Here is a 27,732-nt window from a genome sequence, read left to right as displayed (position 1 = left end):
GCCAGAGACCAGAACCACTCCTGGAAAAGGCACCTGGCCAGCAGTGAAGCAGCAAAACCAAAGAGGCAGGCACACATCACACTTTAAAAACTTTATTTATATAAAAAAATCATTTTGTTTTAAAAGCGTTACAAGAGTGTGCACAGGAATCAGACAAGGAACAGCTTGGCGCTTCCCCCTCCTCACCTCCTTGGCCCCCCCCTCTCCACCAGGACCAAGGAGGAGAGAAGGGGGACGCTGTCTTTTTGGTTCATTTGGAATTAAAAATTAAAAAAGGAATTAGTGTTTTACATATTCAAAGGAAAAGAGAAGAGTTAGACCCCAGAACAAAACCCAACCGAGCTGAGGTGGGGCTGGAAGCAGGGCAGGCCCAGCCAGAGCTGGGGGGGGAATTGGGACAGGAGCAAGGCACCAGCTCTACCCCGCCACCTCCCCGTGCCCTGAGAGCCCGCCCTGGGGGGAGCCCCGGGCTGGGAGGGCTCCTGCTCCAGTTCACAGCCTCCTACAGAGGCTTCCAGTTGCATAGGGAGCCCCAGGGGCCCCCAAAAGATCACAGCACATGGATGTGCCGCAGCACCACAGCCAAGAGGAGGAGGAGGAGGAGGAGCACATCCCAACTCCTGCGGCAGCCCCGGCCAGGACACAGATGAGCACCCTGCACCCTCTGAGCGAGGGCAGGGGGGTTGGGTTCCCCCCAAAACAGGCTCCCAGCCCCACTGCAGACAGTAAGGCTCCCAGCAGGGAAGGGAAGAGCTCAGCCCTGCCGGAAGCCCAGGAAACTCCCCTTTCCCAGGGAAGCAGCTGGACAGTACGATTCAAAGAGCTATTTCACAGTGGCAAAAGAAAGGCACGTGTCAAGAGAAAGTCAGCGGGGCAGCGCCGCGGGATCCCGGCTCCAGGTGCCCGGCACAGTGTGCCCCGAGCCGCCCGCTCTCCCCAAAACCCTGCCGCATCTCCTCCCTCCATGGGGACCGACCCTGGCCCATGCCCCAGCACTGACCCCCTTCCTCACAGAAGGATCCTCCTCACACAGGCAGTGGGTGGGAGCCAGGGTCCCCATCCAGACCGCTCTACAGGATCCAGAGCTGGATCCTCCTTCCCATGCCTCCGAAGCCTCATCTAGAGCAAAGCAAGAGACGTTATTGCTGGTTTTTCTTCCCCTGGCCCCCATGCCTCCAGCTCATGGACTCTGGTCCTGTAGCCCTCAGGGAGGAGGAGGGATGCTTCTGTTGTCTCCGTGGCCCTGGTTGAAGAGTGGTCCTGCACAAAAAAATATATCCTATAGGCAACAAAACCAAACCAAAAACAAGGCGGCAGCGAGTGAGGTCCCAGTCCCTGTCCTTGCAAGACACCTCGGAGCAGGGGGAAGGCGTGGGAGAGAAGGCAGCTCCTAGTCAAGGCAGAGATCTGAGTCCTTGTGTGCAGCATCCACGCCGGCTGATCCGGCAGAGTCAGGCAGGAAGGTTTTACTCTCAGGAGGAAGGAGGTGGTGGAGGATGGGAGGAGGAGTTCTCAGTGGTGGTATCCCAGAACAGGGAGGTGCGGCGGCCCAGAAGAGACCGAGTGGCCCGGGCTGCCCTGGGGACCTGGCCCAGGCGTTTGGCTGGATGGTTGGCACAGAGAGTCCAGCAAAATTCCAACAATAAGACAAGGTAAAAGTCGGTCCATTCCACCATGAAGAGTTATATATTTATATATATATTATCAACCCAAACGGAGCAGAGGCAGGGAAGGCCAGCTAGATCTTCTGCTGTGGAGAGAGAGAGGGGGAACAGGTGTTAAGGCTGGAGCAGGAGTGAGGGCAGAGGCAGGATCACAGCACCAGTGATTGCAGCAGCAGTGATTGGAGCAAGGATTTGGCTGGCGAAGCACCCCTAAGAGCACAGCAGCATCTGTCACCAGATTGGGCAGGACACCGTGGGACATACCGACATGGGGGAGGGCACAGCAGCATCTTCCTCCACCTCCTCTACCTCAGGCTGCGACTCCTGCCCCTCCTCCTGCTGTTCCTGCCCCTCCTCCTGCTGCTCCTGCCCCTCCTCCTGCTGCAGATACATGCGGTTAGTAGGGGGCATGGTATGGGGGGGTGTTAGTAACGGGAGCCCAGCTCTCCTCTCCTCCGCCAGACAGGACAGTGATGTGGCATCTCCTGCACCCATCCCACTCTTCCCGAGTTAAAGAGAGCTGCTTACCATCAAAGGCGCTGCCTTCACTGGATCCATCTCTCCAAGGTCACCGGATCGGTCCAGTGTCCTGCTGTGGTCCCTCTCGTTGAGTGTGGAATAGTTGTCTGGAGCAGGAGAGGGGACAGTCAGTCAGTCGTGTCACCTCCATGGGGGGCTGCATCACCCCCCAGGGAGATGTGAACTCTGCCCTGCTCCCCACATACCGAGGGGGACTCCCTCTCCTACCTGGTCCCATGTTGCTCATCTGGATCTCCTCCCTGGAGGATTTCTTGTCTACAAGCATGAGAGAGCACATCAGGGACAGCTTCTGCAGTCAGGAGCCACAGAGGAACTGCTCCCTGCCCAGCTGGGGGAACCCAGGCTCAGGCTGCACTGCAGCTGTGACCCAAGGACACCACAGGACCTACAGTGCCAGCCCCATCTAAGGCCCAAATGAATGGTTCTGATGGCCAGGAAAGCCACCCAAGGCCCATACTAATGGCCCTGTGTGAGCAGCTGTGGCTGCCAGGGAAGCCAAAGCTGAAGAGCAGGAAGGGGACAAACACCATTTTCCCTGAGTACTCACAAGGCAGAGGGATAATGGTGGGCACAGGTGCTGAAGGCAAGTACATACCTGTTTTTTGGTTCCTGTCGATAAGAGGCAAGGTGCTGTCATCAAAGGAGTTGCCTCCCTGGGTCCGAGAGGCATTGCTCAGGTTCACCTACAGCAACAGACAGTGACCACTCAAACCCTGGACCTAGAGGTTCCTTCCTCACCAGCATATCCCACCCCTCCAGCACCAGCACACACCCAGGAACCCTCCCACAGCCCTTGAGTAAGGGGCCCAAAGTAACCAGAAGGTGCTGAAGCCCCCACTGCACCCCCATCAGAATAGGGGGGAGGCTGCCTGGACCAGGGCAGTGCCTGGCCCTCCAGAAGCAAGGGCAGGTCCTGCTTTTGGGAAGGAAACTGAGCCTGGAAGAGCCCGGTTCTTTAACACTGCCACAGCAGCACTTAAGAGTAACAAAATTCCTGCCTCATACTCATGTGGGACACATGCTGAGTGTTCCTAGCAGAGACTTCCTGCAGGCCACTGGCTTAGAAACAGCACAGGGACAGTTCTGTGGGTGCCCAGTGCCACCAGGAAGGTGAAGAGCTGCAGGCCAGTATTGCCAAGCTCCAGGAACACCCTCCTCTCTGCTGCAGGACCCCACCTACCGCCCTGGCCACCACAGGGCATCCCCACACCTGGAAATCTGACTTCTTCCAGCCTTCTTTCTCAAGAGGCTTCCGCAGCTCCTTATAGCCCCAGATTGTCTGCAAGACAAGGGCAGCTGCCCGGACTTCTCTCTCTGAGCGGTTCCTAGAAAGAGGCAAAGGAAGTGATGTTTGGAAACCCAGAGAGAGTGAAGGTCCTTTCCAGCCCTGGCATCATCCTTTGAGCAGAGCCTACCCAGATTTGTTGATCAGTACAAGCTTCTCGATCCCCTGCGTTTCCCGGAGCTTTTTGGCCGCCTCGAGGTTGTCCACAATCACTTCATTGATGGTGTTGAGGATTGACACCACCGTATCCTCAGAGAGGTTTTTGGCAGGGGTCTGTTGGCCTCCGGGCAGGTTCTTAACTAGGTTGGGGATGGCATGTTTGCCTGGGAAGGATAAAGAGCTGCGGGTGAGCAAGCAGGGAACAGGACGGATGGGAAAACCACTGACAGGTGACCTGTTCTGCTGTCCCTCTCTGCAGCGCTCAGTACCCTCCACTCTAGGTGAGGGCAGCAGACAGAGGCTGCGCTGACGCTGTGCCCACACACTTCCCCAGCAGCCAAGAGGAGAAGGGAGAAGCTCCTGCCTAGCCTGCAGGGATACAGGGAGCGCGCCGTCCTCACCGATCAGCTCCTTGTTGCGCAGGTCCACGGCCAGGTTGCGCAGGGCCCCGGACGCCGCCTTCACCACGCGCTCGCTGTCGTGGGTCAGGAGGTCTGCGATGGCGGAGAGCCCCTTCTCCTGGCGCAGGGCTGAGCGGATGCACCGGCCGTACTGCGGGGAGGGCACAGGGCCACCGTGTCACCCGGGGCTGGGGACACCGCTGCCAGCCCCCACGGGTGGTGCTCCCCTGTTCCACCGCAAGCTTCGTGGGCACTCACCGTCCAGCTGCCAGCACACAGGTTCTGGATGGCTCCTGCTGAAGCCTCCAGGATGGCTGGAGTCTTGCTTTCCTTCAGGAGGGAGATGTATATCCGCACCACCTCTGGCTGGAAGAGGAGCTCGTAACCTGCCAAGGAGGACAGGAGATGTTTATCCAAGGGCTCTGCTAGTGTTTGCCTGACCCAGAGAGACACTGCTAGGCAGATGAAGCTGCAAGCTTCTACCCAGGCATTCAGGGGGTAGGATCCTTGGCACAGGCTGCCCCAGAGTACCAGAAACCCCAGCCACTGTTTGGTCAGGGACTGTGATTCACATGCAGTGAGACATTTGTCCCCAGAAGCTTCTGGGAATGACCCTTCCTCATTCTCATGGCTGGGGAAAACTTTAAGGCAGAGATTTTATATCTAAATCATGCCTGCTCTTCATGCCCAGGAGAGAAGAGCAGGGAAGAGGGCAACTGTGCTGGCAAGATTGAGATCACCACAGAGGGCTGTGTCACTGTGCTGTCCCTCAGCCCCTGGGGCAGTATATGCCTTTGAAGACTGTCCTGAAGCAGCACTGACCTCATCCATGCACAAGATCCTCACAACTACTGTCAGAGCTCATTTTTTAACAGGCCCTTGGGCATTCCCAGCTTCTGCCCATTGGAGAGGCTCACTTCAGTGGGAAATACCTTCTCTAACTCGCTCCTCTCCCAGGCTGCTGTGGCAAAAGCTGCCCTGACACCCAATCATAATCCTGCATAATCACTCAAGGAGCATACCTTTGGCTGGAGTTGTTCTTTTGGGAAAATCCACTGTGTCAGCACCAGGGTCTTCTGGGAGCTTTTTACCTTTGAAGGGCAAGTGGAGAGGCGTGAGACTTCTCCTCTCCCTACTCACCTTGGCCCAACAGCTCTTTGCCACTTGCAGGAACAAGCCCAGAGGCGAGCTGAAGCCAAGCAACCAGCGTGTCACAGGAGGGGACACTGGGGGCATTAGCCACACGGCAGGCAGAATGTGCCCAGCTGGGGAGGGGGGCAAAGAGAACTGGAGAAAGCACCCAATTAAACCATAGAAAAAGTACAAGAGCGCACTCACCTCTGGAGAACCACTCGTCTATTGGTGAGGTGGAGAGGAGGACAGGAGAGAGGGGAGGCAGGAGGAGAGAAGTGCCGACAGCATCATGGGGCAAATCATTTGGCAAGAAAGCAAAGGGAAGGGGAAGGGGCAACACAGGAGAAAAGGGAAGGCGTGGAATTAGTGGACATGTACCCGTCACCATCCCGCCACCAGACACCCGCCACAGCTTGTATCAAGTGCTTTGGGCAAGCCAAGCAACAGCTCCCAGAGCAGGGAAGCAGGGACCACTGCACCTCCAGAGAAAGCTGCCCTTCAGGCTTCACATGAGATGCCCAAGTAGGAGCACAAAGACCCCAGACCACCCTCAAGACCTGTCTCTGCTCCCCTCCCTCCCTTCCCTTCCCTGCTGCTGGCACACAAACCTTTGCCTTTCTTCGCCCCGAAGCAGCTGGCATTGTGGGGTGCAGTGTTGTTGGTGGGGACAAGGGGTGTCTCCTGGTAGCGCTCGGCGTGGGGGATCTCACGGTGGACTTGGTAAGACAGGTTCCTCAGCAGGCACACACAGTTCTCCACCAGCTGGGGAGAGAACCGGGGTGTCTGACTGAGAGACTGGGAGCAGCACTCCAGGTCTGCGAGTGAGGGCCTGGCCCAGCCTTCAGCTTAAAGCTCAAGGGAAATTCAAGCCAAGACCTTATTCAGACTGATCCAGAAGGCCTGACCCAGGGGACAGTGTTGTGGGGATGAGTGACACAACCAGGCCTCTGTTGGGGGACCAACATTCCTACTCCAAACTGCAGGCTGAGTGCCAGACACCTCCTGGTCTAGAAGTGCCAGGTGCACCCCACACAGGCTCTCCCTTTCCCAAGACCAGTCCCACTGTGGTACCTTGCTGTCCGAGTCCTTCTGGCCGATCTCAGACTGCACAATGTAGATCAGGGCGTCCACAAGCCCATCACATTCCCGCAGCTTCCGACGGGCCTCACTCCGCTCCGAGCTCACATTCCTGGCAGGCAGGAGAGAACCATCATGGGAGAGACAGCTGAGGGCAGGCGAAGGGCAGCCCACACCCCGCAGAGCTCAAGAGAGGAAACAGCTCCTGTAGCTCCCCTCACTGAGGGTAAATGCCTCCAAACTCAAGGTCTGCACCACCAGCAGCTGTCTTACAAGAGCAGCTGCTCCACAGTCCTCTAAAAGTGCCAGGAGCAGCCCAGAAGAAGCGCTGCAGCCCGAGCCCAAGCCAGTGCTCTTCCAGATCCATACCTAAGGCAGCCAGCGGTGTTGGTGAGCACCGACTCCCACTCTATATGGCGGGGTTTGGAATCCTCGTTGGGCTCCCGCTCCCAGCCGGAGCGGGGAATGACCACCTCATCGGTCAGGGCATGTAGCGCATGATCCACGATGGCCATCTTGATGGAGTCGTGCGAGGACAGGTTCCACAGTGTCCCTGCAATGCCACAAGTGGAAGATGAGCACCTGGACCCTGACCACAGACCCCACCCCAGGGGCCAGCCTGTCCTGCCCTCCCTGGAGCCACTACCTGTGATGACCTCGGTGAGGTCCATGTCGTGGGCCTTGCGCAGCAGGCGCACCAGTGCGGGCACCCCGTCGCAGTTCTTGATGGCGATCTTGTTATCCTGGTCCTTGCCGAAGGAGATGTTCTTGAGAGCTCCACAGGCACCGTAGTGCACCTCCTTCTTGGGGTGATCCAGCAGCCCCACGAGCACGGGGATGCCCTTCAGCCGGCGCACCTCCGTCTTCACCTTGTCGTTGCGGTAGCACAGGTGCTGCAGGTAGGCGGCCGCGTTGGACTTGACGGCGTCCAGCCGGAAGCTCAGCATGGCTATGACCTCCGGCAGCTCCGGCTGGCGCCAGTTCCCCGGGGCCGGGCCGCCTTTCCGCAGGCTGTCCAGGCTGGCCAGGCTGCCCCGCTCGTGCTGGGCCAGCGGGGCCCAGTAGTACCGGTCAGGGGCCACTTCATCCACCAGCATGTCTTCATAACTCCTAGGAGAGAAGGCAGAGGGCATCTGAGCACAATCCTGGATCTGGGAGAGGCAGTGCCCCTTCCAGCCCACCAGAAGAGATGAAGCTGGATCTTGGTCTCTGACCCCTGCAGAGGCAGGAGCCAGCCCCACGGGCAAGGTGTGGTGCTGCCCTGAGGACAGGCAGAGTTGGGCACCAAGAGACACACAGGCTCGAAGGATCAACCTCGTGGCTCCTGGGGCAGGCCTGGGGAAGAGCCATGGTCTCAGATCCCTGCCCTGGCCAGGAACAGCTCATCCACAGACTGGCAGCCCTGGGAGTGAGCCCAAACAAGCACACAGAAGTTTAAAGTGTAACTATTGCCCCGTATGCCAAAGTGACATTTCACACCCCCACAACATACGCCTCTTAAATCCCAGATTCTCCCATTTTTGCAGTCACTGGCACTATAATCCTTCCCCCACCCAGGCAGGGGAATCCAGCAATTTCCAACAGAAAGAGATGGGAGGGAACAGCTCAGTCACCCCCTGCTGTGCCAGGACACTAAGGACATTCAAACAAGACCCAAGGAGAGGCTTCTACCTCCACTCCCACTCATACCTGCCCCAGGAGCTACTCAGTCACCTCCGGAGTCCCTGGATCAGGAACAGGCAGTGCCTGCCCCAGAGTATCCTGACAAGGATGGTGGCAGATCCTGCCGCTGCCACCACTTCCCTTCCTACAGCCTCTGGTACAGGACTTGCCCAAGCCACCAGCCTTAGAGCCTCTTCCACAGCCACACAACCCCCAGGCACTGTGGCACTGCCGTGGTGTGGCGGCAGGCTGCCAGGCTGGCTTCCAGCAGGTCTCAGTGGGGACATGCCTCATGCCTGCCTGCTCAGAGGTGCTGAGGAGCAGCAGCATGAGGCTGGAGTGAGACGCAGCACTGACACTTGCCAACATGGCTGGCAGCTGATCCCACTCCTGTGCCAAGATCTGCGCTCCCTGAAAGGGAGCTCCCAGCCCACCGTGGTGCTGCATCCCACCCTGCAATTGTGGAGGATCCCAACACCTGTGGTGCCAAATCCCCTCCAGGCAAGATGGGGTTGGCAGGGAATGGGAAGGACCCCCTTCCCTCTTTCTCTGCAGAGGGAAGCTCTGACAAGAGCCCCAGAGCAGAGGCCGGAGCTCTCTGCAGCCAATGGCAGCCAGCACGCAGCTCGAGGTGCTCCTTTGACTCGGAGTGCCTGGCGAGCTGCCTCCCCGAAGGAAGTCGTTAACAGCCAGGCTCCTGCTCAAGACAAACATCTCTGAGGCAGGAGACGCTGCCCTCCCTGTTCCCATTCCTGTGAGCTGGGCAGCCAGTGTGGACGGTAACTGAGAAGGTGGGGGACAAGCCAAGTTCAACAGCGCCTGGATTCCACAGATTGCTGTGATCTTTATCACTCTGCCCGGGGAGAGGGAGAGCTGGCTCAGGGGCCCACCAACCCATCTTTCACACCCTGAGCCATTCCTGCAACTCCAACAGAGCTGACCGTCTCCCTCTATGGGATCCACAACCCCCACCCAGTCTCCTATCTGGCTGCAGCTCCTGCACTTGAATCCTGTAATCCTCTTCCTCCAAGGCTTGGAGGAGCAGGAGCACAGACACCTTTCTGCGCAGCAGAGAGGGCTCACAGTCTCAAAGGCCACCCAGGACACAGCCCAGGGAATGTACACAAGCCACAGTCTCTGTCTGGACAAGCAGCCAGGGGTTGGACACACCTGTGTAACCCCTTCTGCCCAAGATGCTCCCTGGGGGACACCTGATGGCCATGTGCTCAAAACTGCCAACACTGGCTTGTCCTGGATTGCCCAAGGAGGGAGAAGCCTGGAGCAGCCCTGCCTGCCCTCCTCTGGCCAGCACAAGCTGCACAAAGCAAGGAGGCTGAGCAAATCCATCTGGGTGAGCAACTGCCCCAACTGGTTCACCAAAGCTCAGAAGCACTTGTGCTGGCACCAGCCACAAGGACAGACAAAGCTGCTCCTTCAGTTCCTCTGGCAGCCAAGGGCTACCATGGATTTACAGCATGCACCTGGATCAGGCAGATCTCCACAGGGGCTGGGAAGAGCCTCCTCTCCCCCAGGTCTCTCCCTGTTGCCTCTGTCTTATGTTCCAGGAGCTTAGGCTGCCTTTGCTGAGCCTTACCTGTCTGCCTGGGCCCACTCTGGAGCACTCAGGAGGCACTCACACAGTCCCTTCCCCATCTCCAGGACTCTGGCTCAGTCCCTCACTCCATTGCTACCTCACCACCCTAAAGCCATACTGCAGCACCTGGCCAAAGCCCTGCTGGAGCAGAGCCAGCCAGGAGCAGAGCAGGAAGCAGCACTTGGGCAGGGACAGCTGACACAAGAGACCAATGGGCAGGAGTCATAGCCTGAGGCAGTTGATATCCTGAATTCCTGACAGGGCAGGAAGGACCACCAGGACAATGCTCTGGCCTCCAAGGGCTGCATAGCCCAGCAGGCTGGAGGAGTCACCACAGACACACAAGGGGGAGAAGCTGCTGCTGCTGCCAAACAGGTTGAGCAGCTTCTCCCTCCCTGCCCTGCGGCAGGGTCGGGCTGTGCAGGAACGCTCCTGGGGCACTGTGGGGCCGAGCCCTGCTCACCCCAGCCTGGGCTAAGCTCCTCTTCCCGGGGCTGCTCTTGGCTCAGGGATAGCACAATCATGGGACTGCAGCTGCCCATGACACACAACCCACACAGGCACCGCTCCCAGAGGGATGTGCCATGCTGGGGCACACACAGCCCTGGTGGCACAGAGGTAAGGGCCTGGAGCTACATCCAGCTGCCCACTGGATCTCCTGGCTGCAGGATGACTGGCTCAATTAGCACCCAGCTTTAACCACCAATTAAGTAGACAATTAGAAGCGGATGCAAGTTTTCTCCTGTGTGAGCTGCGTGTGACTCAGCTCACAGTGTGGTGTCCACGGTCCTCCTTCTTCCAAGGACAGTAAAGTTCAAGGGACCCCAGAGCACCCCAGAACCTCCTGCCACATACCTGAGCCGCCGCCGAGCATCAGATGGGGTGCCCGCCCTCCTGGCTGTGCCATAGTCAGACATGAGCCCGTAGTCCACATCTTCAAAGCCCACACTGCGCTGGTCATCCTCCAGGCCATAGGGCTCGGGGTGAAAATGGTTGAGGTCCATGTTGCTGCCCCCAACACGCACCTGGGGCTGGGGGCCATAGATGTCCTGGCGGCTGGGGGCCCGGTAGGTGTCCATGGAGGGGCGGTAGCGCTCGTCAATGCGGGTGACGCGGGACAGGCTGCCGTAGCTGTGGTCGCTGCCCGGGTACCCGTCCTCGTAGGGGCGGCCGTAGCCGTCGGGGTAGTGGTAGTTGCGAGGGAGGGTGGCCGTGCCCGCCTGGCCCAGGTAGCTGCCGGGGCCCCCGTTGCCGTTCTTGCGGAAGTTCCTGTCCATGGTCTGGACGTAGTTGCTGGGGACGGGGGACGTTTCCAAAGGCAGCCCGTCAGGACCCACTGGCACCTGCTGCACCGTCCGTGTGGTCACAGTCTTCACCACTTTCTTCACCTGGGTGACACACGTGCAGGGCACGCTCACATCAGGAAACCCACCACGCGCCTGCATCCCCCAGATTCCAGCCCAGCACTTTACTTCAGGAACATTTCACACCGTTTCAGCTCATGGCAGAGCACCCAGCCGCCAGGGCCCCCCACCACGCCCTGTCCCTCCATGGTGTCCCCAGGCCCATACCGTGGTCTCTGTACGCCGAGTTGTCCCATCATCTGATGTCTCCACAGACACGACTGACATGGCCCCTTCAGGGTCCTCCTCCATGGTGTACGTCTCCTCCACGATCTGGCCCGGGTCCTGCATCCTGGGGATTGTGCTGTACAAGAGGTGGCTGTGGTCCTGATGGGAGAAAGCAACAGGCGGTCAGGCCCTGTCACCAATCTGTGCGTTCTGTAACCTGGACAAGAGATCTTTCTTCACAGAGAGCCCTGATATCTTTTGGAGGAAGGTACCTTTAAGTCAGGGTGGCTGCATGAGGAGCCCAAATCACCCTCTCCCAGTTGGAATGAGGACACAGGGGCACTGTCCTACACCCTCCCACAGGAAGGAGGCTGCCCACAGCCAGAGGGCTGAGCTCCCCCTACCTGTGGCCCGTTGAGCTTCAGATCTGAATACTTCTGCCTTTCCAGGTCAGCATCGCCCAGGAAACGTCCGTTCTGAAACACAGCAGGGCAGCAGGCATGTTACTACACTGATCTCCCATGTACTCATCCTCACTTCCCTTCAGGGCCCTGAGCAGCCCATCTCATGCACCAGACAGACACCCACCACGCATTCCATGGGAGCCCCCAGCAGAGGAACACACTCCTCAGGGGTCTGTGCCACATGCAGCAAATCTCCTCTAGGTCAGCCTGAGCAAGAGTCACAGGAGACACCCCGACATCCCAGCTCTCCTGCATGCCCCTGATGGAATGGCCACGACCCTTCCCTGCCCCCGGCAGGGCCCTGGACACCTTCCACATCTGACACAGGAGCCACCAGCGACCCCAGAGGCCCCCCTGGGCCTGAGAGAACCGCGTGGTGGCCGATCGCAGTGCTGCTGTTTGACACTTGAACTCTTCCTCTGTCCACCCTGCCCTGCCTCACAGGTCCCTCCTGGCACCACCACCTTCCACAGCTGGAAAGGCACCTGGCTCCTGCACACCACCACGCACCAGCCCTCTGAGCACCCCTCTCCAAGATTGAGCCTGAAAAAGTGAGGAGATGCCTCAAGCCAAGGCAAGTGAAACCACATTTACAGCCCTGTAAAGAAGATCTCTCCCAGCCCTGGTTTGGCCACGTGGGGACAGACAGACTCCAGGCATTTGCCTTTTGTCACGCAGACGGAGACACACGCATCGCAGTCTCAGCATCTCAGCTGCCCTCCAAGCAGCGGAGCGGGATGGGGAGCAGAAATACCTTGGAACCAAGGAGAGCCAACCTCTAACCTTCCCAAAACCAGAGCAGAGCCAACCTGGTAGCAAGACTCTCCAGGCTGGCTTCTCTCCTGAAGCCTCTGTCTGCCAAGGGAGGTTTGCACACCCCCAGACCAACTCCAGTACACCAGTGCCACAAGAACAGCTGGGCCCTCCTCTACCTCCTGTATCCAAGGAGGGCTGAGAGGAGGCAGCTCCGGGGGCTCCAGGAGCCTGTGCACGCCCCTCTGCCGAGGGGGTGTTTTACCTGGTGCCGCCGGGTGAGCGTGCCGTTGGCCAAGCCCGGGCCGGCGTCCTGTGGGGAGACCCGGACTCGCTCCAGCTGGGCTGAGACATGGCGCCGTTCCTCCTCCAGGGCCCGGGTCAGCTTCTCGAACTGTGCCTCCTGCTCCTTGACAGAGGCAAGGATGCTGGCGGTCGACTCCACTTCCGAGTCGTCCATGGGTGACGGGTGCCCAGGGTGGGCAGGGCGGGGGGCACGGGGAGGCACAGGCAGAGGCGGCTTGGTGTCAAGGTGAGGGTGGGAAAAATGACCCAGAAGGGCAGGAGCCCCTCGTTTCACTGCACATGATTTTGGGGGAGGAAAGGAGGAGAGAAGAGCGGTCAGAAGAGACTGATTTCATTAAGACAGATTTTCAGAACAGGGGGGGAAATAAAAACCAAAACCTTATGGCATTATCACCCACTCCCACCCATCACCAGAGAGCTGGCAAGAGGCTCCTGCAGCAGGACTCAGATGCAAACTGTCCCAGCATTAAAAGCTTGGAAAACTGGTACTGTGGGGACAGAAGGTCCCCCCAGTCTGGCAAACAGCTGGGGCTGAGCCAGGTTTAGAAGAGCTGCTGTGGGCTGAGGGAGAACCTCATGGGCAAGGAAAAGCTGTGGGCAGACAGTGCAGGGGAGGAGGGCACATCCCCTGGAGTGGGGCAGGGTACACTCCTGAAGAATGAGAAGTGACCCACATCCTACTGCTTTCTCCAGGGAAGGGTGGAGGGAGAGGGCCATGTCATTTATCTGCTCCCTCCTCCCCAGTGCAGTTAGAGATGAGGAGGCAGCCCTGGCCCCACACCTCCTTCCTAGATGGGAGAGAGGATGGAATGTGATGGGATCCCCCTAGAGGGGATCCCATGAGCCCCTTTGATTGCTGCCAAAACTCACCACCCTCCAGGTATTTACCAGGGCTCTCCTTCCAGGGATCCTCAGCCCACAGACCTGGGGATGGGCTTCAGCCTGAACCCCCTCCAACACTCCCACCCAAAGGAGAACAGCAAGTGAGGCACAATCAACATTTTGGTACAGAAAGGCAATATTCTTCCATACAGACCTGTCAGAGGAGGAAGCTCAGGTTTGATTGGCAAAGGCACGGGACAGCCAGGTCTAGACGCAGAGAGTCATGGGGGAAACAGCCCAGCCACCACAGTGAGGAAGCAGGAGGGAAGAGAGCTGCAGGGACAGCGGGAGCAGGTCAAAATCACACAAGAACCCCTAAACAGGAGGTGGAGCAGGCATGGAACTGGGAAACGGGCGCCTCTCTCCCACCCCCTCCCCTTCGAGGGATGGGTCTGGAAGAGCTGGTGGGGTGGCAAACATGTCGCTGCTCCCACAACAGCCCCTCAGCTCCAGGGAGACTCCTGCACCCCTCACTGTTCCCACCGACAGGAGAAACAGCAGAGGCGGAGAGGAGCGGCCAGGGCTCAGCCCTCCACCCCTCCCACACAGCCCTGCCTAGTCCCTGCAAGCCCGAGAGGTTTTCCCAAAGCTGTGCAGTCATGGCAGGCATGTGGGGACTCGCTCGAGCCGGGCAGGCAGCACAGAGGCTGCTTTCCCACGGTCTCCAACCCCGGCTCTGCCTACTCCACTCCCCGGTGCCACCGCCCCAGAGGGCCGAGAAGGACAACCCGGAGCTGAGAGCTCATGCAGGCAGCATCCCTGTTCCCACCACCTCCTGCAGCCCCTCCAGGACTCCTCCTGCAGCACATGCTGGTGCACAGCAGCTCAGTAAAGTCTTCTGAGATCTGTTAAACCTCTCCTCACTCCTCCTGTGGCTCTGCTCCGCAAAGCCTCCCTCAGGTATAGGCGCATCAGCTACAGTGGCACCACTGCAACAGAGCCCAGCCATGCAGGGTGGATGTTTTCCAAGTGCTTTGGAGGGCACCTACAGCACCTTCCACAATCTGGTCACTGCCACTCTCATCTGCCTTCATCAATAAAAAAATCCAGTTGCCCTGCTCGTGCCCATGTGGTGCCTGGCAGGAGAAGGAGCCATGGCACACCTGGCTCAGCCACACACTCCAGGAAGAACACAGCCCACCATCCTCTGGAGCCCAAGCAAGCTTTTGGAGGCTCCCAGACATGACTCCTGGCTCATGCACGCAGCTTTCCACCCCTCCCACCTTGCAACAGGTACTCCCTGAGGCTTTTCCAACACATCGGCTCCCCGAGCCTTGTATGGAAATGCAGGCATGGCTCTGACCCTTGCTGCTCACCTGCCCTGCAGATTTGCAGGATTCTCCAAAGGAGAGGCTTGGTGCCTCCCAGAACAGTGCTGACGCATCCCAACTCTCATCCCTGAGTAACACTCCCTATCTCTGGTGGGCTATCACCCCCTTTAAGCAGGGACACAGATCCTCAGCCTTTCCAGGGCTCCCTGATGAGAGGGGATTACGTCCTTGCCACATCCCAGTGTTGTCCAGCAAGACACAGAGCAGTCCTATCACCCCAGACAATGCAACGCAGCATCCAAAATCCCAGCCAGCAGTCCCCCGGCTTGCTGGGATTTGCTTCCAGAATGGCATTTCAGCAAATCCTTTAAGAGGGGGAACAGCCCCCTGTGGAGAAGCGATTCTCCACAACATGGCCTTGTCCAGCAGCTGTGCTCCCTGGCTGGCCCTCAACAGTCCCAACGCAGAAGAGGCCAATTTTTAGGGCGCAGGAGGGCAGAGGCAGCTCCCTGACTCCAAGAAGAGACTTGGCTGGTCTGGTCTCATGAAGAGGATCATGCCTGCAGCAAGTGCAGACTAGCAGGGTCTGGCTCTGTGGGAAGCATGGACAGGAGAGACAGGAAGAAGACCAGAAGATCCCTTTGGTCCCACATGGCTGCCAGAGTGGGTCCACACAGCCCACAAGGACACCCCAGCCCCAAATCCCCACCTCTGCTCCTTCCCTGGCAATGAGGCTGGGAAACATGGACGCTAACAATGAAAGTTGCAGGGCTGTTAGGGCCCTAGATAAGGGGCCAGAGCAGCTGTGAGGCTGTTTCCTTCCTGCCCCTTCCACAGGGAGTAAACACAACAGCAGGGGAAGGAACAGGACAGGTCCCGCACCCTGCGGCTCCAGTGGATGTTCAAGGAGGGGCCACCTGAGGGTCTCCCAGCAGGATCAGGCCATGTTAAGCACAGAGATTGAGTGTTGGGGGGCTGCAGTGCCTACACAGTTCATGCCTGCCCTGAGCACTGGACACAGCTCCATGATGTGCCAGAAGTGCCAGCAGAACAGGGTCTCTCCCCGTTTTCCTCCACCACCAGGACAGACCCGCTCCCTCCACCCTCATTCCAGCCATTGTCTTCATTGATCTGGGATTAAAGACATAATTACAGAGAGGCAGTGCCAGGTCCAGGGAGGTCAGCAAAAGCTGTCCCTGCAGACACAGCCAGCACCATCCCAGCTGGAGCACGGCCATTCCCTGGGTTTGGCACACCCCCCCAAACTCAGCCCTACATCCCCCAGCTGTAAGGAACCTGCCCCACATTCAGGGATAGGACCCCTTGACACATCCCGATGCTGTCTGGGGCACTCAGTGGCCATCTCTGGAATGAGACAGGGAGGGCAGGAAGGGGAGAGCCTCAGCTATGCATCCTGCTCCCTCTAGCCAATGAGCTACTCGTGACAGTGCAAAGCCAAGTACACAGGAACCCGCAAGGGTGAAATTCCAGGGATCGCTTTGCACCCATTCCCCCCCTCTTCCCACCCAGCCTCTGAAGATCCAACTACAGAGCATTCTTCCAGAGCCAGACCCTGACCAGCTCTGAGGATGGCTCATGAAAGCCTTTTCATCATGAGAGAGGCACTTGCTGACACACCCGTTACTTAAAAACCCCAGCAAGCCAAAAATATTTCAGCTGGCTCAGTTCAGGGCAAACCAAAAAGCCTAAGGAAAAGCACACCCTGAGCAGCTTCACCCCAGGGGCAGAATCCTCTCTGTCCCCCCAGCAATCAGTAGGAGGGGGCCCCAGGAGACAATGCAGTGACCCAAGAAGTTTTACACCTAAAGCCTCCTGGCCTTACCTCCCAACTTCCTGGCACCAACCCCACCCCGCGCAGTGCCCACGGGTCCCAAAGCCAAAGCAGGTCCACTGGAGAGACGCCACAGAGCCCTGGGAGCAGAGCCCATTTGCTGGCCAAGAGGCACCTGCCAGCTCACCTGTGTGCATGGAGCTTCCCCACTACGATCTTCCCACCTGGATAAAGGCTTGGACACAGCTGGACAGGCACCCCAAACCCTGAACCCTCCACAGCTCTTCTGCTGCGGCCAAGTGTGACATGGCAGGTTCTTCCAAAACCTCTTACCCCACCTTCTCCAGCAGAACTGCCTTCCCACAGAAAAAAATCCTTTGCCTGGAAAAACAAATTTCCAGGGCCAAACCACAGGCATACCCACCTAGAATTCACCTGCACCCTCCTCTGCCAGGGGACGGAGTCCAGGCCTTGAAGGCTCCTGACAAGGAGTGTTTTCCTGGAGTCTGCCACGGAAAGATTAACCCCAGGGCCCAGACCAAGCCAGCAGATGGGGAATCATACTCCACGGGCCAGGGAAAATGGACAAGATCCAGCAGATAAGACTTAGGCTGGAGGCTTGACAGGCAGCACTACTGCAGGACAGGGGATCTCTGGCACAGTCCTCTACGTGGCTTCTTCCAACAACCTGCTCCAGCCCTGCTCCATGCTCTGAATCCCTGGAGAGCTGTCACCCAAAGGTCTTGGGATCCCTGGGGCTAAGGCTGCTGCCTCAGCAAAGAACACTTTGGGCAAAGTTCAACCCAAGTACCTACAAAGTCAGAATGTCCTCTGCCACATCATCTCTGGCTCAGCACCCTGCTAAGGGACACACCAGGTGCTCACTGCCACCGTCCTGCTGTCACCAGGGAGGCGGAACAGAACTGCATCAGCTCTCTCTGCCATGTCCCAGCCCTTCATACAGCTTCACTGCTTGTCTGTGACCCCCAGACACCTGTCCAGCACATGGCAAGCTTTGTCACCATGGCCAGACGCTCTTGACAGCCCCCCACACCAGGAAGCACAAGGAAAGCCCTTCTCCAGCTCCATCACAGCCAGGACAGACACAGCCCCTCATCCACGCTGGCTGATCCCCTGTGGGGCTCCTGGGCCAGACCCACCTGCCAGGCTGACAAAGAAGGATGAGCTTCCTGAGGAATTCTGCAACACACTCCCCAACTCCACTCCACTGGCCTTTTTCTCTCAGCCCAGGGGCTTGAGGATAGCCAGCTGGCTGCCTGCTCTCTGAAAGCTCTCAGCACCCAGACCCCATCCGAGAGAGAGAGGGGGAGAAAGCAACAAATTCTCCTGGTTCCAGCTGCCTATCATGATGCACTTAGGAAAACCAGAAACTCCATCAATAATTCAAGCCTGCAATTGTCCAAGTGCTTGCAGTGCACTTGCTCTGCACAGGCCCACAGCCCTGCTAATTCACCACAGGTTTCTGGTCAGTCTCAATTACCTAAAAAATAAATGAGCCAGCATCCTTGGCATCTTTCCCCATGCCAAGCACAGGGTCCAGGCTCACACATCAACCCTCAGACCTCAGCCTGGCTGAAGCAGCAGGGCATGGGAGGGGAGACCATGGGCCCAGGCTCACCTGCTCCTGTGTCCAGCTCAGAGCACTCATGGCCCTCAGGCCATGGAGAAGGACAGCTGATGGTGAGCAGTAGATCTCACATCCCTGTGCAGGTAAAGGAGTTTTGGCTGTGGCTGTTTCTCTCCCAATCCCAGAGGCAAGAAGGTGCCCACAGCCATCACCTCAGAGCAGCCCACCCTTGAGAGACCCCTGCCCAGGTTGACACATCTTTGCTGCCAGGCCGTGTGAGGCCCCTTGCTCTCACTCCCCAGCCTACCCTGGCCTCCCTGGCTCCCAGGAGGGCTCTTCCTGCCGGCAGGTCACAGAGCACAGTGGACTTCGGAAAGGCTGGCAGGTGCCCAGGAAAGGGCTGTGCCGGCAGCAGGTTGGACACCGCCTTGGGCGCCTGCCTGCCCCGGCCCAGCCCCACCTTCCCCAGGGGGAGCGGTGCCTGGGGTGCCAGTCAGGGCAGGAGCCCGGCGGGTTAACACCCAGGAGCGGCACCGCGGGCAGGGACAGGCAGGGAGCCGTTCCTCCTCCGCCCTTCACACCCAACTGGTTGAACTGGCAGTGGGATCGCCACCTGACCTACCTCACCTGCCGCCCCCAGTGCCAGGGATGACGGCCACGTAGCCGGGATGGGTTGGGAAAGCCTTCCTTGGGAGAGGGGAGTCACCTGGAGATGCAGCCCCAGCGAAGATCGCACCTTATAAGGCAGCGGGCCGGCAGCCAGGGAGCAGGATGAGGAGGGAGCGATAAGGGCAGGGTGGGGCTGGAGGGGAGGAAGTAGGAGGGAGCTGGAGCATGGTTCCTTCAGCCAGGGCAGGGGGCTGAGAACGGAGATACCCATCGGGTCTGCAGGACGGGTCTGGACACAGCGGATGGTTGTGAAACACGGGCAATCCCCTGGGGAACTGATCTGTCCTTGGCTGCGCTGAGGTCACCGGGCTGGTGCCACCGCAGCAGGGCGAAGAGCGAGGCAGCTGAGAGCGGAGCAATGCACAGTCGGCTGCGGAGAGCTGGGATTGTTCTGCTGGAATGCCAGCAATCCTGCGGCAGGGCAGCTGTCCTCCCAGGCACGCCTGAGGCCACTCGCTCCTCTCCAAGCACAGCCAGGACACAGCATGCCAGGAGCTCCTTCCCTCCAGGAGAGCCGGGAAGCTGCCGACCCTCTGCCCCACCTGGACAGAGCACCATGGCGAAAGGAAGGGAGACGAGCTTCCCTTGGCATTTGCAGGGAGGAGAGGGCCGCAGGAGGGCAGCCAAGCCGCTGGGCTCCAGGCAGAGACTCTGTCCACCCACAGCCCCCAAGCGGCACGGCCACAGGGCCAGAGCCTTCCTGCCAGCCACATCCTGGCTGCATCCCACTGCCCACGGACACCTCACCAGCACTGCTGCCACGGGGCACTGCTGCGAGGGTCCCCACCCTGGGGACAGCAGCAAGCAGGGTCCCTGCCACCCCTCTGCACCAGCCCCACGGCTCACACCCCCAGGCCCAGGAGATTCACATGTTGAGAGCCCTGCAGCAGCACAAAGGCAGCTCTCTCCTCGCTGTGGGAATTCGCAGCTGAGCGCTCGGCAGGGACAAAGGGATTTCACAGGCACATCCCCAGCCGGCGGCCGGCCTCCCTCCCCCCGGCGTCCCCGCTTCCTGTCACAGTAGCACCAGACCTCGGGGGCGCAGCAGCAAACAAACGCCCAGCGCCGGATTCTGGGAATGGGGCCAGAGCATTCCTGGGGCAGGCCACGCTCCGGCTCCTGCTTCACCCCAGCAGCTCCCGGGCAGGGGGAGGCAGCAGCCCCCCGGCTCTGCCACCACGGCCCGAGGCGAGCAGGTGGGATCGCAGGGCAGCCCCCTGCTCCACCCAAGAACAGTGGCCACCTCGAAGGGGGGACATGAGCTGTCCCCACGGCCACAAAGCTCAGTGGACGCTGGCACTGAGCTGAAGGTCAACGTGGCCCCTCCAGGCTCCAGCCACGCCAATGTCCCTGCCCTTCACCCGTCCCCCCACCCTCTGCTGGGCTGAATTTTCCCATTCAGCTGCCTCTCTCCCGCAGCGAAAACAAACACACCAGAGATAAGGGCCATATTGGCAGAGTACAGGGAGCAAAGTCCTCTCAAGTGAGACCCGAGGCTGCCTGCCCAAGCCGAGGGCACAGCAGATGGGGGAAACTGCTCCCTCGGGCTCCCCATCCCAGGGGCACATGAGCTACTCCAGAGCTCAAAAGCGCTGCTGACTGTGCCCAAGCAGAGAGGCCACAGTCTGGTGGCCAGTATTCCCAGCAGGATTAGGGACAGCCTCCCTTCTTCAGGCCATGGGCACAAGCACCTGCAGCTACCTGTGCCAGCCCAGCACCTGGATCTGTGACCCTTCTCAGGCACAGAGCCCTTCCCACAGCCCTCTTCCCAAGGAGCCACTTGAGATCATTTCCTGTCCCGCACCTGGATCCCCAGGAACTGCTCCTGGCTTCCAGGCCCTGCTCCAATCAGTGGAAAAAGGAGCAGGGTCTGGAAGCACAAGGGAATCTCACTGGCACCAGCACAGGACGTGCACCACTGGGGGCAGCCAGCACTATCTGCCTTTCCAGCAAGAGCAAATCACTAAGGAACCGCGACCAGGAGTGGGGAGAAGGGCAGGAGACAGGGCCCTCCAGCCCTCCCAGCAACCCCACGTGGGGTCTCCCCATCCAGAGGGTATCCAGGCACCCCTGAGGCAGAGAGGGAACCCTTCTCTCTTCCAGAGGAAACACCCTCCGCTCCCTACACTGAGCAAACAGGTGAAGTAGCATTTGGTGAGGGAGTGGCCAGCAGGGAATTGCCGAGATTAAGCCAAGCTGGCCTGAGGGAGCAGCCCAGGAGGAGTGGGACCCTGTGACCCCCCTCGCCCCAGCCAGCCCGGACTCCCTGAGCAGGTAGGGCAGCCACGGGCTGAGTCAGAGCACAAACCACACGGGGCTGGGCTGAAAGCCCCGGCTCCGCTGGCTCGGAATGACCTCATCAGGTGCCCGGCTCTCTAATTGCACGCGTGCATCTGCTGGAGATGGTTCTGAGGGCCCTGCCAAGAACAGTAATGAATGGGTGAAGGAAAGCCACTGGAGAAGCATCAGGCAGGAGCCAGGGAGTGAATCACGGCTGGAGGTGGGGAAAGGGGGTGCTGCAGCAGGGTGACAGCAAGCCCCCCAGAGTACTCCAAGGGCCCTCAAGATGCACACACAGGCTAGCAGGAGCCACGCTCATACAGAGCAGCAAGGCACAAACAGGGCAGTGGACCAGCAAGACTCCATCCTACCCCAGCCCCCTGCCCAAACTGTATGCAACCTAACTCTCTCACTGAGAAGGACCTTCCCAGGCTCCTGTGCGAGCCAAAGGGAAGGAAACCTGCGCTTCCTGGTCAGACGGGAGATGACATCGTGGCTTCCCTTTCCTGCAAGTTTCTAAACACGACGTCCTGCCAAGGGCCACTCCCCACTGCCCCTGGCCTGCAGCAGACTATCTGGAACCAGGCTGGGAATGCCAGGCACAGGCACTACCACCAGCCCAGCTTCAGCTGGCTGTGCCAGCCAGGAGGTCAGCATGGCCCACCTAGGAGACCAGAAGCCTGGCCTTACAGCTTGCTGGAAGCAGTGTGCCTCCAGGGAACACATCTGAGGGCTCCTCACCCTTAGTGCTATCACATTCCTGTCCAGGGCTGGAAGCATCCAATGAGGAGAGGCTGGAAGATGTTGTTTTCCAACCCCATGAGGCTCAGACTGTGCCTGCCATGCTCCAGAGATGGGTTGGTCACCTGCAGAGCTATGGCAGCTCCAACACTATAACCCCAGCACAATATCTGCCCCCTAAGCCAGCTCTCCAGCCTCCCTCCCACACCTCATCTCCCCATCTGCACAACTTCCTCAGAGCTCGCTGACACTGTGGGGCTGCCAAGGCTCCTGAAGGGCACCCTTGGGAAGACGAGCAGGAGTCCCTGCAGAGCTCTCGTTGCTGTCAGAGCTTTGCTCTGCAGGCCGATCCACCTGCCCTTCACAGAGCAGCTCCTCTTGCTCCCGGAAGGAGAATAGAGAAGGGAAGTGAGTGGTCTTCCACCGCAGCCAGCTGCTGCAGACAGACCCTGGGCAGAGATCAGGGGAGAGCAGGTGGCTCTGCCACACCAGTGCGTTCTGGAGCTAAAAACGGGCAAAAAAGAGAAGAGCGAGGATGGCACAAAGCCAACCTGGAGAAGGCAGGCTCCCCACATCAGAGAGGACTTCTCCCAGAAACACCCTGGGCTCTCCACCTCCTCCCCCTCAGACCCCAGTGAGCAGGAGGGGGACAACATCTCTCCCCCTGGAGCGAGCCGGCCCGCCCGAAGCCAAGCCAAGCATGGCAAGCAGCAGCCCTGCATGCAGCAACACGCTCACAGGAATGTGTTACTCCACTGGGCAAGGGGCCTGCCAGCAGCATGCAAACAGCCCCAGTGACCCACCCTTCCAGGTCGGAAAAACTCGTCTTTGCAGTTCCACACACTCCCTCCCACCCACAGCGGATACCCACACACAGCCCAGCACCACCGCCTCCCCTTTCCGACTGGGCCGGGACCGGGGCTGGGAGCACCGGGAAGCAGCTGAGAGAGCCGGGGCTCTTCTCGGAATAGACCAGCCCCAGCGCCACACGAGATGGGGGTGAGAGGAAAACGTATCGTCTGGGGACAGCGAGACGCCTTCCTCCTTCTGGACAGGGCGGGAACCAGTTCCCCACATTCATCCAGTCCAAGGCCATTCAACTCACACACGGAGCCACCTTGCTCCCTCTCCCAGGTAACCACTCTCCTATGCAGGAGGTGCTTTCACAGCTGCAAAACTGCAAAAGCTGAGACAAGGGGAGAAGAGAGAGCTGCCCTCCCATTGCCCACTCCTGCATGCTCCATCTGCTTTCTCCTCACGCCTGGTGCCCACAGCCCAGCCCTCGGGGACCCAGCAGTGGCAGGTACAGCTCAGGTGTGCCCAGGAGGGCCAGTGAACTTTGAGCAGCATTTGCTGTGACCAAGGCCAACGCCCAGAGGAACGGGAGCAGTCGGGGCCAGGACGGAGGTACGGAAACAGGTCCTGTGCTCACACACGAGCCCAGCACACTGCTGCCACCAGCCCCAGCCCACCCAGGGGCATCTCATACAAGCCCTGGCGCTGCAGACGCTTCCAGAGCACCGCCACCCTGGCCAGGTTATGGAAGAGCTCTTCCAAGGCCTTGGCCCCTATCCCAGTTTGCCTGGACCCTTCCCTGTTTGTGCTGGAAAGCCAGGCACACCTGGAAAAGCACCCCATCAAGACTGGTACCACAGCAGAAATACCCCATCCCAGCAGCAAATATCTGGACACAGACCTGCTAAAATCAAGCACGGGGTAAGCCTGGCTCAGGTCCTCAGGCTTGCACAGGCACAAGCATTCTTGCAGAGGCTAAGAGTGATGCAGTGCAAAGTCACTATGGACCTGCAGCATGAAGTTACAGACACTGGCACAAGTTTCTGGGCACCCACCACTCCCGTCAGCACTCCCTGGCAGGGAAGCACATCTTCCTCAAGGCAGCAGGAGCCAAGCGTGGAGGGCTGGGCAGCAGGGACCAGTCATTCCCACCTCAGTCCAAGGTCTGTACACAGCAGATGTTCCACTGCCAACCTCTGACCAGCAGCTGCTCCAGGCTGGGAAGAGCAGACGAAAGCAAAGGTGACAGGCACCCTGGTTAAGGGTTGGCCCATCCTGGCACCACCCCTGTCAACTTGTGCTCCTTAGTCACTGGTTTGCCCCCACACCCAGCAGAGCCAGCTCATCTCACCCCTCCTTGCACAGGCCACCACAAGGAAGCAGTATTCCTCATAAGGAAACGTTGCTTCCTCCACAGGCAAAGGGAAATAGGATCACACATACTGGCAACCACTGCCACCCAAAAGCCCCCAAACGGGCTGAGGGCACACGGGAACACAACAGAGCACATTAATCCAGAGGGTGAGCCCTGCATGCAGGAGTCACCAGACAAGGCAGAGGGACAGGCACTCCTGTGCTAAACCAACACCAGCAGCCTTCCTGGAGGGAAGGAAGGCGGATTAGCAAAAAGCACAAGGCAGGCAGGAGCTGGACAGACTCATCAGCCTACTGCCGGGGGTTTCCAGAACAAGAACTGGCTCTAAGAAACCATTTCCTCCCCCAGACAGCCTCCTCAGATGATATAAAGCAAAGAGAAAGTTGTAGCCACCTCAGAGAACTCGAGGACTTTGGTCGAGAGCCCGTAAATCCAACCCCTTTCCGACAGCCTAGCGCTGAGGCACATTCCTGAACTCCGTGCCAGAGGACAACCTCCTCCGCTGGCCAAGCCCTGTGTCACACAAGGAGTGCCTGAATTGCCCAGGTTCGGATTTTGTCATCACACTCAGGCAACACCTGTTGTCTTCTATTGACCCAAACCAGCTCCGGGTTCCGCTTCTCTCTGTCAGCGAGGGACACAGCCACGGTGCTGCAGATTCATGGGTGTTCAGAGCCAGGAGAGCTCGGTACTTCCCTGGAGACAGCATCACCACAGTCTTGGGAAAGGGCTCTGTCCTTGCCAGCAGTAAATGAGAGACAGTTATGAGGGGTTGTTGGGAAGAGAAACCAAGAGCTTTACCCAGCACTCTCCCCCTAAGGCCATAGACACTGGTAAACTATTTTGAGAAGCCAACAGCCTTCCAGGCACGATCCAAGCCACACTATTATTTTCTGGATGTCCTAAAGCCACCTCCACTGCAGATACAATGGGCCAAGGTCTTATCTCCGTGCCAGAGGCTGGAGGAGGGAAGAGATGAGAGGCAATCCAGGGACAGACGCCGGCTCCGCGGTCTGGGCTGGACCATTCATCTGACTCCCAGCCCATCTTTAGGGAAGGGATGGCCTCAAGGGCTCCTCAACCACAACGATCAGGCCCTGACCTCTGCGTCGGAAGGGAGGAGGCTCACCCCTCTGCGGCAGCCCAGGCAAGCCCAGCATGCTCCACTGAGCGAGCGCTTTCATCCTCCCACCGCTTCCAGGAAGGTTCTGTGTGAGATTCCAGCAACGCTGCACATGGCAAAGGACAGTCTGCACACTCAAGAGTCTGGCTAAACTCAGCCAAGTGGAAGAGCAGATCCTTAAAAACTGTCTTTTTGCTGTTGACAGAGCACGACCAGACATCAACAGGTAAAGAACCTGCCTCAAGAAAACCCTGGGAGCAGGACGGAGCAGACAAGGTAACTCTGGGGAAGGTGACTAACAATCTTCCTGCCTAGGCTCTTCCTACCGACCTGGTGGACACTGCCCTGCTCCACTGGCAGGAGCCCCAGCAGAGGCAGGAGCCTGGGAGTCACCAGTCACCTGCTGACCCCACCTTGCCACATCCAGGAGAGAGAGCACAGAGTTGGCAACTTCACAAACAAGCTGTGAGCGTGGCTTACAGGATCCCAGCACGCCTGCAAAGCTGAGGACAAGCTCAGTTCTCCAAACCAAAGACCTGGACAGTCAAGTCCAAAAGCATCTGTGCAAGGCAGGGAGGGCATCAGTGAAACCACAGATAGCTGCAGTTCAATTCCATCACAAGGCTCCTTGTGCCCACATGCTCCTCTCTGGCTCGCCGGGAGCTGAGCAGAAGCCTGAGTGCCACAACCCTGGGAGAGGAGCCTGCAGCTTCTGCCGGTCACAGGACAACCCAGGCCCCCCAGATAACACCCTGTGATCCCCAATCGTCACCGGCTCTTGTAAGGGCAAGGGCATCAAGCCCTTGGAGAGGGAGGGAGGCACTCCAGGAGGTCCACCCCTCTCTCCAACAATCAGAGGAAGCTTTGTTGTCCAGGCTCTCTCGCCCAAAGCCCTGGGCCATAACGGAGGTGCCCCACCTCCTTTCTGCCAGCCCGCGGGTGCCTCGCAGATGCCAGCAGCCCTCATGACTGAGAGGCACCCAAAACTTTCTCACACCAAGCTATGCAACGCTCCGAGGAGGCATGGGAATGCCCATGGTGCAGGGGAAAGCGATGCCGAGGAAGGTCGCCGGAGAAGGCACGATGAGCGCTGGGTAGGGGGAAGGCAGCCGGGCTGTCGCTAAATGACAGTGTGGCCAAAGGAGACTCAGAACGAACCGGCGGCTGAGCAGACCCCCAAGGCCGGCTCCGGCACCGTCCTGCCTCCTCAGGAAGCGTTTCGGTGTCGCTTGTGAGCTAGGGCGGACGGGTCTGTCGGGCTGTTTTGAAGCTCAGAGCGATTCCATTAGGAGGAGCCGCAGCCCCACCCGCACACTTGACCCCCCCGGGCACACCGGCCCCTTCACCGCCAGAACAAAGGCGCAGGCGAACGACAACACCGGGCGATGAGCCCCTGCGCAGACCGGCAGAGCCGACCTGGGGGCCGGACGCACAGCCAGAGAGCCGGGCCGTGCCTCGGCCGAGACCCCGAGGAGGGACCCAGACCTGATCCCCGCCCGAGGGGGCCCGCCGGTGCCGGCCGCGGGAAGCTGGCACACGGGCCGCCTTTGTTCCGGGCAGGGCGAGCGGCGGCGGCCCCGGGCGGGGAGCGGGGCGGCCGCCCAGCCCAGCCGCCTTTGTGTCGCTCCCCGCGGGCTCCCGGGCGCCGCCAGCGCCCCCGCCAGGGCCGGGCCCCGCCGCCCCACCGGTCCCGCGGGGCGCGGTCGCGCCTGGCACGGGCTCCCGGGCAGGACGGGGCTCCCGGGGCCCGGTACCGACCGGCCCCGGCGTGAGAGCGCGGCCGAGCCCCGATCCGGCCCCGCCGGGCGACGACCGGCCCGGCCCGCCCCGCCGCCGCCGCGGGGGCGTGCGGCGCCCGGCAGGGCGCCGGCCCGCACCGGCTCTGCTCCCTCCCCTCCGCCCCCTGAGCGGCGGCACGGACGCCGCGATCGGAACTCACCGTGGCCGGGCTCCTCGGCGGACGGGCGAGGGGGGGCGGTCCCGCCCCGCGGCGGCGGCGGCGGCACGGCCGCCCGGCCCGCTCCGCTCCGCGGGTCCCGCCGCGGCGGCGAGGCGAGAAGAGAGGCGGGCGCCCGGTGCGGCGGCGGCGCGGGTCAGGCCGGGTCCCGCCGGGTCCCGCCGGGCGGCGCGGGGCGGTGTGTGCGGAGCGCGGGGTCGCTCGAATCCCGCCGTGCGCCCGCGCCGCTCCCGCACCTAAAATGGAAGTTGGTCCGGCGGGGCGGGGCGGGGCGGGCGCGGGGCCGCCCCCGGCGTCAGCAGCCGCGACAAGGACGGGCGGGACCGGGGCGGGGCCGGGGCGGCTGTCCCGGTGGGGTGTGTCCCAAGGAGCGTGTGTCCCCCGCGTGCTCTACCCCGGGGGGACCTGCCCCAGCGGTCCATGTTCTCCAAACCGGAGTCTACCTTCGGCTGGGCTCCACCTCGGGGCCACGCCGCCTGGGAGCAGAACAGCTCCTCCTCAAGGTCCGGGTCTGCCCCGCTTAGTGCGGCAAGGGGCTCTCTGGGACATCCCCGGAGTAGAGCCTCTCCCGTCTGTCCCTCTGGAGCGGCGGGAAAACAGGTTACCCTGTCCCGGGTGGAACTTGCCCAGAAGCAAGGTTCCATGGTAG

The 27,732-nt window shown here is 60.0% G+C and overlaps 1 protein-coding gene across 2 annotated transcripts; it reads right to left on the bottom strand.

Annotated features, from left to right (window-relative positions):
- Positions 1-76: 76 nt before the first annotated feature.
- On the bottom strand, positions 77-27,205 carry CTNND1 (catenin delta 1). Of its 2 annotated transcripts, XM_066320640.1 has the most exons (21): positions 27,066-27,205; positions 13,647-13,765; positions 12,570-12,883; positions 11,492-11,563; positions 11,088-11,246; positions 10,372-10,904; positions 6,907-7,370; positions 6,630-6,813; positions 6,255-6,372; positions 5,792-5,945; positions 5,388-5,405; positions 5,072-5,140; positions 4,308-4,435; positions 4,050-4,200; positions 3,620-3,812; positions 3,415-3,529; positions 2,800-2,887; positions 2,412-2,459; positions 2,193-2,290; positions 1,929-2,024; positions 77-1,750 (listed from the first exon to the last, which is right to left on the bottom strand). In XM_066320640.1, the coding sequence occupies exons 3-21, from the start codon at positions 12,762-12,764 to the stop codon at positions 1,739-1,741; spliced, it is 2,895 nt and encodes a 964-aa protein (XP_066176737.1). In that variant the 5' UTR covers positions 12,765-12,883; positions 13,647-13,765; positions 27,066-27,205; the 3' UTR covers positions 77-1,738. The 2 variants fall into 2 exon arrangements, with proteins under 2 accessions (XP_066176737.1, XP_066176738.1); XM_066320641.1 differs by lacking the exon at positions 5,388-5,405 and having other exon boundaries at positions 1,929-2,003.
- Between the last annotated feature and the right edge of the window lie 527 nt (positions 27,206-27,732).

The sequence above is a fragment of the Sylvia atricapilla genome, chromosome 6 (genome assembly GCF_009819655.1).
Source record: "Sylvia atricapilla isolate bSylAtr1 chromosome 6, bSylAtr1.pri, whole genome shotgun sequence".
NCBI lineage: Eukaryota > Metazoa > Chordata > Aves > Passeriformes > Sylviidae > Sylvia > Sylvia atricapilla.
This window is presented reverse-complemented; position numbering and strand designations above follow the sequence as displayed.